This window comes from Sinocyclocheilus anshuiensis, unplaced genomic scaffold (genome assembly GCF_001515605.1).
Source record: "Sinocyclocheilus anshuiensis isolate Anshui unplaced genomic scaffold, SAMN03320099.WGS_v1.1 scaffold208, whole genome shotgun sequence".
NCBI lineage: Eukaryota > Metazoa > Chordata > Actinopteri > Cypriniformes > Cyprinidae > Sinocyclocheilus > Sinocyclocheilus anshuiensis.
The window spans coordinates 932,680-945,209 of record NW_015557186.1 but is presented as its reverse complement, the minus strand read 5'-3'; the positions used below and the strand labels follow the sequence as shown (position 1 = coordinate 945,209).

Here is a 12,530-nt window from a genome sequence, read left to right as displayed (position 1 = left end):
GACAATAGAAGCAATCAAAACCAACAAAAGAGCAATAATTTACAAGTGCTATATTAGTATATTATTATAGTGTTTTATTTCAATTACACAAAGAAACGTGCAGTATTTTGTCCAAGCAAAAATAAAAGGACACATTTAATTTATAATTTGTCTTAAATCTCATTTTGGTAAAAAAAAATAATCGTGAATCGAATCGAATCGTGAGTTGAGTGAATCGTTACCCAATATAATGAGTTTATTATGCGTATAGTAATGGCTCACGCACCTTCAGGGCTTTGAGGAAGAGCTGGCGAAAGGTCTTGATGTTGCTGAAGAGCTCGTCGAGCGAGAGCTGAGCCACGTCTTCACACAGATACTGAGCCAGATCGCCCTTTCTGTTGTCCACATTAGTGAAACGCTCGTCTAGAGCTGCACAATCCGTCAGGTTCTTCTGCACAAACACCACAGGAACATTCAAGAACAACAACAAAGCTGGAAAGAGAAACGGTCTTCAGATTAAACCAAGCGGCAACCTCCCGCTCTCTCTCGTGAAGCCAACACGGAAGTGACTTAAACTGTAATTTATCGACTGGCCGCTAGAGGCTGGCTGCAAAAGGGAGTCAGTCCCATAGACTCCCCATGTTAAAATGCCCAACTTAACAGCAGAAAAAAACATGTTTACAGCCTGTTTCAAAAAATGATTTTGGTCTATATAGCTAATTTTGCCCTTCATGACAACTGTGAGGGGGGTGAATTTTTTTATAACTCATCCGTTTAAATTATATTAAGCCTTAAAGTTCTGCATAATTAAGGGCGTGGCCACTTGAGTGACAGGTGGATTGCCGCTGCTGTCACCACCGTCGAGCTAGGTGGGCGTGGCTTCAGCAACCTGCTCCCGCCTCTTTGTCCATTTTCGATTATCTGGGAGTGACGCGCTGCCAAGATGGCGACGGCCGGCTCCGCCTACTTTAGGCTTCAAAAACGCTCTTCGGAAACCTACGGGTGACGTCACGGACACTACGTCCATGTTTTTATACAGTCTATGGATTAAACACGCATCTGTACCTCAATAAGCCCTGAAAACTGCTGCTTGATGTCCTTGACCGACGAAGAAACTTTCTTCTCCGTGTCTCTCAGTCGCTTCAGAAGATGACTGGTTTCGGCTCGAATCGAGTCCAGATTTACGCTGAAATAATAATTGAAAAGTGATTGAGAAAAGACTGAAACAACAGCTGATCTCGAGACACACACACATATATTTTTGTTGCATAATTCCAAATAAATAGAAATAGAGTTTCACAAGCATGAACATTCGCAAACATCTTTTTATGCCACAAACAAAACTTTGCCTGGCATTCATTTGTGAATCGCGTCCTGTGCATTTATAGATCATAGGATCATTCTCCAATGCATCGCCATTCTCTCTTCAGCGATTCAGAATCAATTCCGAGCTTGGTTCGAAACTCACGTTCTGACAGACTTTCACGTTTGCTTTGTTTGTTTGTCCTGAAGCTCGATTGCAGCTGCGGTTAAATGCACTTGCATCCCAGAATACTTTTATGATACGAAATTGATGTAAACACTACGGGTGGGACGGAAAAAAACAAAAAACGATATGGCGATTTAGAAATCAGAAAGAGCTTTACACACAAGGAATTTATCTTCCAGTGCACAGACAGGTTGACAAGTGACAAGGCACAGATAACGAAATAAAAATAAGCGAGTACAAATAAACAATACACAATAGACCGTATGTACAGATGTGCTAATATGCAAGGGAATGTGTATAGATAAGGTATATTAAATCAATAACATACGTTTATTAAATACAAGTATAGATAGTTGGGTATTGCACATGTTTTATTGCACAGTGGGGAGAACATTTAACTGTTCATGAGGTGTTATATAACTTATCGCGATATTTCTGGCCGCGAGACGTTATCGATATTTTTTTAAACATACAAAAGATCTAAATTCATTGCTACACTGTGGCTGTTTAAATCAAAAGCTTGGGCGCACTTTGGATGTAACTTCACACTGTAATCTGCAAGAACTGTCTTGGAAATGTATGCAATGTATGCATTTCACAAATTTTTTCAGCACTAAATTACTAGTTTGAGGGTTTTTTGTTAAATGTAATTTGCACAAATTTGAGACGTTGCTGCTATGACTGAAAAGTTAGAGATGTGACCTTTCTTTAATATACGTAATATATATACATTAGTCACAAACGGTTCTCTCTAGAGCTTACGGCCGTTTGACAGCTGCGTATGCACTTCTGCACTTGTTGTACATTGTTGCTATTCTATAAAACACATATATGCATTTTTTTGATGCATTTTTTTTTTCTTCATTTACAGATATCGTGATATATGTGACCCTGGACCACAAAACCAGTCATAAGTGTCGAAATTGATATTTGTACATCATCTGAAAGCTGAATAAATAAGCTTTCCATTGATGTATGGTTTGTTAGGATAGCACAATATTTGGCAACTATTTGAAAATCTGGAATCTGAGGGTGCAAAAAAATCTAAATATTGAGAAAATCATCTTTAAAGTTGTCCGAATGAAGTTCTTAGCAATGCATGAGATACAACTATTTGAAAATCTGGAATCTGAGGGTGCAAAAAAATCTAAATATTGAGAAAATCATCTTTAAAGTTGTCCGAATGAAGTTCTTAGCAATGCATATTACTAATCAAAAATTTAGTTTTTTTAATATATTTACGGTAGGAAACTTACAAAATATCTTCATGGAACATGATCTTTACTTAATATCCTAATGATTTTTGGCATAAAAGAAAAATCGATAATTTTGACCCATACAATGTATTGTTGGCTATTGCTACAAATATACCCCAGCGACTTAACACTGCTTTTGTGCTCCAGGGTCACATATCGTGGATGATTTTCTTGCAATATATCGTCTGTTGTGAAATATCATTATCGCAGGCAAAATACCGTGACAGTATCGTATAGTGCGTTAAATCTCAGATACCGAAAGTACTTTTTGTTGAAAGCTCCAAAGAGCTGCTCGTATCCATCATTTAAACTGCTTGACTGAAAAACTGGTAAAGCAGTAAAAAGCAGTAAAATTGTGAAATATTTTTACTATTTAAAATAACTGCTTTCTATTTGAATATATTTTAAACTGTAATTTATTTCTGTGATGCGCAGCTGTATTTTCAGCATCATTACTCCAGTCTTCAGTGTCACATGATCTTCAGAAATCATTCTAATATGCTGATTTGCTGCTCAACAAACATTTATTATTATTATTATGATGAAAACAGCGGAGTATACTTTTTTCAGGATTCTTTGATGAATAGAAATATCAGAAGAACAGCATTTATCTGAAATAGAAATCTTCTGTAACATTATAAATGTCTTTACTCTCTAGAATGATTTCTGAAGATCATGTGACACTGAAGACTGGAGTAATGATGCTGAAAATACAGCTTTGAAATCACAGGAATATATTTAAAGGCATGTCAAATATAACACTGTGGCTTGGTTTGATTCACAGTCTAATCGTCTAACGATAATGGTCTGTTATTGTACCAATTTTTATGGCCCTTATATTTCCTATTTGAGCCAATGCATAGGAATAAAGTTATTGATTGTAAAGCAAAACGTGCTACGATTGGTCAGCGAAGTGTGGCTGTTATCTGATTGGCTTGAGCAGATGGTGGGCGGAGTCACGCATTTGTGGATTTGACAGCATCTTGATGCCAGAAATATTTCAAAATCCACAAATGCATGCAGTGATCCACAAATGAATGCCAGGCAAAGTTAAGTTCGTGACATAAAACGATTTTTGTGAATTTTTTTATTTGCAAATCTCATTTTATTTATTTGTGAATTTAATTCACGTTTGTGAAACTCATTCTGTTTATTTGTCAGTGTTTCCACACACACACACACACACACACACACACACACACACACACACTCACACACACGCACTCACACTCGCGCACAAACGCACACTCGCACACACTCACACTCTGTCTCACACACACACAGACACACGCATTTTTACCCGGCTGCTTTCTCACAGGCCTCGATGTCGTCTGGAAGCTTCAGCAGCTCTGGATGGTTTAATTCGGCTTCCTGGAAACCAGAAGATCCACAGACATTCACCACTAATCACAGTTTAACTGGAGTAATTCACCCCAAAATAAGCATTTACCCGCTCTCATGTCATTCTGCCCTCACATAAAAAGGAGACACACAAAAACGCGATCAAAGAACATGGAATAAAAGCGCTTGAGTCATAGGAACTACATTTATGGCGCTTTTTTGGTCTTTTTTTGGAGCTTGACAGTATAAATCATAAATGCTTGTATTTGTTGATATAAACAATGTTAAAATTAATTATTATTTGTTGTTTGTATTTAATAAAAAAAAACATTAGTTTTTAATTAAAATGACTTGATTATTAAATACTTTAATTAAAACAACTTAACTAATCGATATTTAAAAAAAATATGAACTAAAAATGTATTTTTAATAAAAATTACTATTCCCTATTAATTTTTATATTAAAATATTTTTAATATTAAAACAACTTTATATTTATATAACTAATATTTTAGATGTAAATTTAATAAAAACAATTACAATTTTAATATTAAAAACAACAATTGTTTTTTATTTAATATTAATATTTAAAATATTAGTTATATAAATATAAAGTTGTTTTAAAATTAAAAATAATTTTTATATTAAAATATTTTAATAGGCAATAGTCATTATTAAAAATAAATATTTGTACTTTATTTAAAAAAAAAGATCAATTAGTTAATAAGTAATTTTTTTATTTTTAATAAAAATGACTTGCCTATTAAAATATTTTAATATTCAAAAATTGTTTATATTAAAACAACTTTATATTTATATAACTATAATATTTTAAATGTTAATATTAAATAAAAACTAATTTTCATTAAAAATGACTATTGACTTAATATTAAAATTTAATAGTAAAATATTTTAATATCAATACAAAAATAGTTGGTTCTGTTTGGTATCTTTATTTCGTGAAAGTCAGTTATACAGGGCTGGAACAACATGGTAAAATAAAGTAAATAGTGACTAAACAACAATTTTTGGGTGAATTTACAGTGAAATTACAAATATAAACCAATACCAACTAATATAGTTATTTTAGTTCAACAAACTAAACAAAAATGAGAAATGTTGCCTTATTTTACTTCAAATAATAAAATGTTTTTTATTGTTTTGGTTTTCTTTGAATTGTTTTCTTATTTAGTTAAGTTGACATTTATTTAGTTTTAGTTATTTTAGTACTTCAGCTGAAACTAATTGAACTAGGTGAAATAAGAGTTTTAAAATATATTTTAAGTTAACATTTATTTTATTTCGAATAATACTTTTTTTTTTTTTTTTAATGGTTTTAGTTTTGATTTTAGTTAATGATAATATCCAAGGCGACACTTCTAATTATAAGTTTTAAAAGGTTTTTCCATCTAATACTTATATTACATTTTTTTAATTACTGAAAATGTTTATTATATTTATAATATTGTAGAATGGCTCTATACCTCCAGGATGTGATGTAAGAGCGTGATGCGGCTCTTGTTTGCTTTGGTTTCAGTGAGTTTCAGCAGGGAACTGATCTTGAATCCCTCAGCGTTTCCCGTGTGGCTTCCCTGGCAAAAAGGAAAAACTCACAAAATCAGGAAATAAGACACTGCAAACACAGAAAACAGAGCCACAAATCAGCCCAAATCTCTCTCTGCTGACAAACAAACTTAATCAGATGCAGGCAATCATTGATGCATAGCTACACAAATCTAACACAACATTAATATGAATAAAATCAAATTAACAGGAAAAACAGAGCAATAATACATTGTGAAGATCAAGGGCGTACGTTTGATTTTGACATAGACAGACATTTAATTATTTGATCAAAATGATTGCTAGGGACAATTTAGTAGTTGCTGGATATTGGTAAGGACATGTTATAGCGTCTCTACTAAACTCTACACCCTTGATGAAGATCAAACTCTTTAATTGTGATTTTCTTACATAGTTGAGAAAGTTTCCAACGTCGAGGATGAGTTTGCAGAAACTGGGCAGCAGTGGACTTATCCGGAGATCTGCGGGCGATAAAAATAAAATGTTATTTTTTTGTGCATTTATTCATTAATTCTGAAAAAATATTAATTCCGTGTGCGCTAAGAAATACTGTAAATTAAACAATAATGTGTGAAAAACATTAACAAATGCATTGATGATTGCAAAATTTAGTGTGAACATCTCTCGTGTACAACAGTATGTGAAATATTTTTAATTTGCAAAACGTAAATTAACTTTAACATAAAATAAATACAATAAATACGCAAAACAAAATAAAATACACAAACACCACAACACAAATAAACAAACTAAATAAATAAATAAAAACAAAATATAAAACAAAACCCAAAACAAAATAAATAAAATGCACAACACAACATACAAAACAAATTGACTAAATAAATACATGAATAAAAAAACAATAAATAATACAAACAATACAATACACAACAAATAAAACAAAACATTAAACAAACAAACATTAATTTTAAAATGGTTTTATATACAAAACAAATAAAACAAAATAAATAAACAAAAATAAAATACAAACAAAACCAAAAAACACCTGCAGTACATATATACATACAAGGAATAAATTCTTGAAATATATTTGATTTAGTTTACAAATAAACAAGAGAAAAAAACGTAGCCTATAATGTAGCCTATATATGCTATATAAATGTATGATTTATAAGCTTTTGTACCCGTGGGGACCACAATTTAGGTCCCCACCTTGACATGAGTCCCCATGAGTCTGTGTGTAGTCAGGTTTAAGTCCCCACCAGGATATATAAACCAGTACACACACACAAACACACACTCACACCAGTTCCAGCATTGCTAACTTGACCCAGTTGAGTGCACAAGCCTTTAAAGTATACTCCTTTGTCAGTCTGTGAGAGACGCATTCAGAATTCGCACATGGTCACTGTCTAGTGGGCTTTGCTTTCAAGTGCGCAACTCATGGCATTCGCTGTTCTTCTGCTGGCGGCCGGTTATCAAACAGCGTTGCATTGCTGCGGGCGCCCCCTTCTGGATTGGGGGTGAATTGCCTGTATTCGTTGTAAGGCCTCACGCACCGAACCGAGACGTCCGTACCGTGACGGTTCGGTACGAATACATGTATCATTCCACCCCTAATGTAAACATGATGCATGAGAATCTCACTGAATGTTTCAAATCTCAAGATGTTTATTTAAGCTGCCTGTTACACTTTGCGCTGCTGAAGATTTTTAAGAGCAGAACGGTTTTAAACAGCAGCGGTCAGTTGTCACATGCGATCGGTGCTTTGTACTCACTCTCACAGGCCGTCTCCACCAGCTCCACCTTGGGCTTCAGGATATCGAGCACAGACAGAGTCTCCTCACACAGCAACATGCATTCAATCCTCAGCTGGTAACTTATGACAGACGAAACAAACTAATAACTGCCTCATGCACCTACAGTGTTAGAAGAACAATGCCTGAATTTGGGTTTTAATGACACTTTACCAGGGTACAGCCAGCAGTAAGAGGTAAAAGCGATCCACGTTGGCCAGTTTGTCCGGATCTCCTTGAAAGGACTTTAAGTTGTCAATCTGGAGAAGTTAAACGCAAAACACTCAACTGACCATAAGTAGGATTGTGACGACCCTGAGTCTCCTGATCCTATTGGAGCAGAGCGTGGAAGATTTTGATTGGTTAAAATTGGGGGCTTGTCCGGGATATGAAATTTTATGTTGCGACCTGCTCGTTTAAGGTAGAGACCTGCAGCAACAGGGTGCGGCGCGGGACAACTCTTGATGGGCGAGTGCGGGTGGGAAGAGACTCGTGTGTGAGCGGGATGCGGGAGAATAAAATGATTTGCGGGACTCCCGCAAAATAGAAATGATCTAAACAAAGTGTCTAAAACATAAATTGTTATTTATCTGTTGCACAAAAGCAAAGAAAACAACTAATATTAACATTAAAATGATTGACATGCGCAAGGTAGGCATAGTTTCTATTTATAACCCGTTTAAAGGGTTGCGCAATGTAGCCAATCACAGACTCAGCTGTTGATATCTGGAATGCAATGGCCAATCAGAGGTGATTAAGAATCTACTCACCGCAGTGCTGACATTGCGTTCTCACGAATCTTCTCATTTTAACACACGAAGTGTAAGCATTGTGAAAGATTCATTGTGCATACATTTATTGTGTTATAACAGAGCTTTATGAGATCTCGATTAACTGAGATGTCAGCTTTTATTGATAATAAAGGAAGTGCTGCTCGCATTCTGCCATGCCATGTATCATTCCACCCCTAATGTAAACATGATGCATGAGAATCTCACTGAATGTTTCAAATCTCAAGATGTTTATTTAAGCTGCCTGTTACACTTTGCGCTGCTGAAGATTTTTAAGAGCAGAACGGTTTTAAACAGCAGCGGTCAGTTGTCACATGCGATCGGTGCTTTGTACTCACTCTCACAGGCCGTCTCCACCAGCTCCACCTTGGGCTTCAGGATATCGAGCACAGACAGAGTCTCCTCACACAGCAACATGCATTCAATCCTCAGCTGGTAACTTATGACAGACGAAACAAACTAATAACTGCCTCATGCACCTACAGTGTTAGAAGAACAATGCCTGAATTTGGGTTTTAATGACACTTTACCAGGGTACAGCCAGCAGTAAGAGGTAAAAGCGATCCACGTTGGCCAGTTTGTCCGGATCTCCTTGAAAGGACTTTAAGTTGTCAATCTGGAGAAGTTAAACGCAAAACACTCAACTGACCATAAGTAGGATTGTGACGACCCTGAGTCTCCTGATCCTATTGGAGCAGAGCGTGGAAGATTTTGATTGGTTAAAATTGGGGGCTTGTCCGGGATATGAAATTTTATGTTGCGACCTGCTCGTTTAAGGTAGAGACCTGCAGCAACAGGGTGCGGCGCGGGACAACTCTTGATGGGCGAGTGCGGGTGGGAAGAGACTCGTGTGTGAGCGGGATGCGGGAGAATAAAATGATTTGCGGGACTCCCGCAAAATAGAAATGATCTAAACAAAGTGTCTAAAACATAAATTGTTATTTATCTGTTGCACAAAAGCAAAGAAAACAACTAATATTAACATTAAAATGATTGACATGCGCAAGGTAGGCATAGTTTCTATTTATAACCCGTTTAAAGGGTTGCGCAATGTAGCCAATCACAGACTCAGCTGTTGATATCTGGAATGCAATGGCCAATCAGAGGTGATTAAGAATCTACTCACCGCAGTGCTGACATTGCGTTCTCACGAATCTTCTCATTTTAACACACGAAGTGTAAGCATTGTGAAAGATTCATTGTGCATACATTTATTGTGTTATAACAGAGCTTTATGAGATCTCGATTAACTGAGATGTCAGCTTTTATTGATAATAAAGGAAGTGCTGCTCGCATTCTGCCATGCCAAACCATGCACGCAGCAGCCCATGCTTGCTTAAGCGTCAACATTCACAAACCACTGTTATTTTTAACAGAAAATGTTCTGTTAAAAATAACAGTGGTTAGTGAATGCTGATGCTTAGCCTAAATAACAAATATTGTATCGGTTATAGTGTTTATGCTGGGGTGTTGTGGAGCTTAGGAGATGTTACAGAACCATTTCATGTAAATTTCTTCGATGTACTGAAAAAAATCTATATAGACTACTTTTATTCGGGCTTTTGCGGGCGGGAGCGGGACAAAACATGAATCTCGCGGGTGGGAGCGGGACCAGATAGGATTGTTTCTGCGGGAGCGGGTGGGCGCGGGACAGAATCTTGCGGGAGCGGGACTGAAAAATCCATCCCGCGCAGGTCTCTAGTTTAAGGTTGCAACATTAAAGAGGGATCAGACAACAAAGTCTAATGAAAGCAAATTGTTCTTTAATACCCCTAGATTTCTGTTTATTGTCACTATTAATTGTTGTTGTAATAATTTAATTTAATAAAACAATTTGCTTGGTTTAGAATTTGTTATCTGATCCCTCTTTAATGTTGCAACTTTAAACGAGCGGGTCGTAACATAAAATTGGGGGCTCGTCCGGGATATGAAGGAAGAATCTCAGTATGTTGATCATCCTTCCTAACGAGATTGAAGACGAAACCACTGGCCTTCAGAAGGTGAGACAACACAGATTCTGCTCCCAAAAGGGGGTTTTCACAGAAAAGCCATACAAGATCCATCTTGGGTTCCCCAAAGAACCTTTAAATGAACAGTTCTTAAAAGAACCATTCTTTCTTAGTGTGAAGAACGTTTTAATGATCTAAAGAACCTTTTGTGAAATGGAAAGGTTCCAGAGATGCTAATGGTTCTTGTTACGTCCCGCTCGTTTAAGATTGCAACATAAAAGAGGGATCAGACAACAAAGTCTAATCAAAGCAAATTGTTTTATTAAATTAAACTATTACAACAACAATTAATAGTGACAATAAACCGAAATCTAGGGGTATTAAAGAAAATAATTAAATTAATATAATAACAACAAAAGTTTAACTACACAATATAAGAAATGCCAAAAGAAACAACAAGAAAAGAGTCAGAAAGAGCCACTCCTGAGAGAACTATCCCACTGTGAGTGCCTACCCCAAATAACACATTCCATTCTTAAATACTCAAACTAATGATCAATTAACGGTGACAACCATTCAAAATCTTCCACGCTCTGCTCCAATAGGATCAGGAGACTAAGGGTCGTCACAAGGGTAGACTGCAGATTTACTCTGATGCACATGTCAAAAAGACAGAAAACATCGATGCTGAGCCTCGTTTTCATTTGCATCAAGGTCTATGAATAAGAGATACTTGTAAATGCTCATATTTTATTGGGAAGTACCTCATGTTTTTCCGGAAGGAGTTTCAGAAGCTGTTTCAGGGACTCGACGTCAAATTTGGAACAATCTCCTTTCTGCACCATCGACACAAACTCTTCATATGAGCTGTTTGTGAGTGAAGCAAACAAATAATCTTTAAACGTCTTTCCACGATATCACTTAAACACACACTAAGCAATCCAAAACGTCTGATCTTACCACTTGAACTGCTTCAGAAAGATATTCAGGTTCAGATTCTTCTTGGGTTCAATGAAGGAAATCTGAGAAATCGGAGAAAATCGCCGAATGTTTATGAAATTTAAATTCCCATTTTTAAAGACCCCATTTTTTTAGTACATGTTCCTGCTCTTATTGTGAATGATTTATGAACCACTTTGACCAAGTATTTACTTTTAAAGTTAATATTTCAATAATTTACCAACACATTCACGGTTCTCTGATGTCGGTTAGTGGTCACATGACATGCAGGTAAACAAATTAAATATTTAAATATATAAGTGTTTTATTTGAATTATTTTAAAATAATTTATTCAAATTTTTAATTAGAAGCTTTTAATTTAACATTTTGAAATAAATAAAATATTTCAGTAAGTTTAGTGTTTTTGAATTTTTTAAAAATAATTTTTGAATTTTACATTATTTTATTTAATTATAAGCTTTTAATCAACTCTTTTAAAGGGGTCATATGATGTTGAAATACATCTCTTCCATATTTATTAGACCCTCTAACTCTAGCACTATCTATTCTAATTCTATTATTTATAAAAAAAATTAAAAAATAAATAAAAATTGCCCCTTTTAGACTTGCACTCTATTGTAACGGTCTAAACGTTACTTGGTTCAGATTGTTTTAATTTTCACTGGCTATTGCCTAAGAAAAATAGAAAAGTATCTGAGTCAATTGTAATACCACTTGGAGTAGTTTGAGGGCGCTAGTGCACAGGGTTGAGCGGATATAAGCCTGGGCACCCACGAGTAAGTCAGTCGTTTGGTAGAGGGAAACCTTATGGTTGAACTGACGCTACCTTCCTGTTCATTCTAAAAGTCCTGGTTTGAGAGCTAATAGTTTATGCTCAAGTGTGAGTATTGACTTATTGTATTAATGACTGGATGTGTTATGTATTTCTAGTGGATAGTGACTGATGGTAGTTGTTCGCTTTCTTTTGTAGAAAGGACTGCTGGTTTTCATCACATATATCACCGCACTATTGGACCAGTCTACTCTTCTTGTTTTACTGTGTTTTTCTATAAGCACCGTTTTAATTCACGGCACGTCTCCAGGGAGCGAGAGGTGTGGATCAGAGTATCGCGTGACTGTAAGCAATGTGGCGTTGAGATCAGCGAGGCACCAAACGCCATTGACTGTTTTCATTTCGCACTCATTGGGATTATATCATTGCATCGCTCTCAAATAACTCATCATCATCAATTCAGCTCATCGAAAGTCCGAACTTTCACGCTAAGTTTCATTTATTATATTGACTGATTCACACAGAGGCAAAGACTGCTTGTTTTCTTTGTATTGTTTATTTTGTGGCAATTATATATATGTGCACTTGGGGAAATAAAATAGAAAAAAGAATATTTGTTTGGAGAAGTGGTTTTATCTTTCTGTACCAGTC

General features: G+C 35.7%; 1 protein-coding gene across 8 annotated transcripts in view; it reads right to left on the bottom strand.

The window, feature by feature from the left end:
• The window catches only part of LOC107678755 (inverted formin-2-like), a 48,647-nt gene that overhangs the window by 11,211 nt on the left and 24,906 nt on the right, over positions 1-12,530 (bottom strand). For all 8 annotated transcript variants that reach the window (XM_016474137.1, XM_016474138.1, XM_016474139.1 and 5 more), the window contains exons 10-18: positions 11,107-11,168; positions 10,911-11,013; positions 8,728-8,813; positions 8,536-8,636; positions 6,040-6,110; positions 5,550-5,657; positions 4,025-4,095; positions 1,045-1,165; positions 266-430 (exon numbers count right to left, since the gene is read on the bottom strand). In XM_016474137.1, the coding sequence (XP_016329623.1) occupies positions 266-430; positions 1,045-1,165; positions 4,025-4,095; positions 5,550-5,657; positions 6,040-6,110; positions 8,536-8,636; positions 8,728-8,813; positions 10,911-11,013; positions 11,107-11,168 (888 nt within the window). The remainder of the gene's footprint in view (positions 1-265; positions 431-1,044; positions 1,166-4,024; positions 4,096-5,549; positions 5,658-6,039; positions 6,111-8,535; positions 8,637-8,727; positions 8,814-10,910; positions 11,014-11,106; positions 11,169-12,530) is intronic.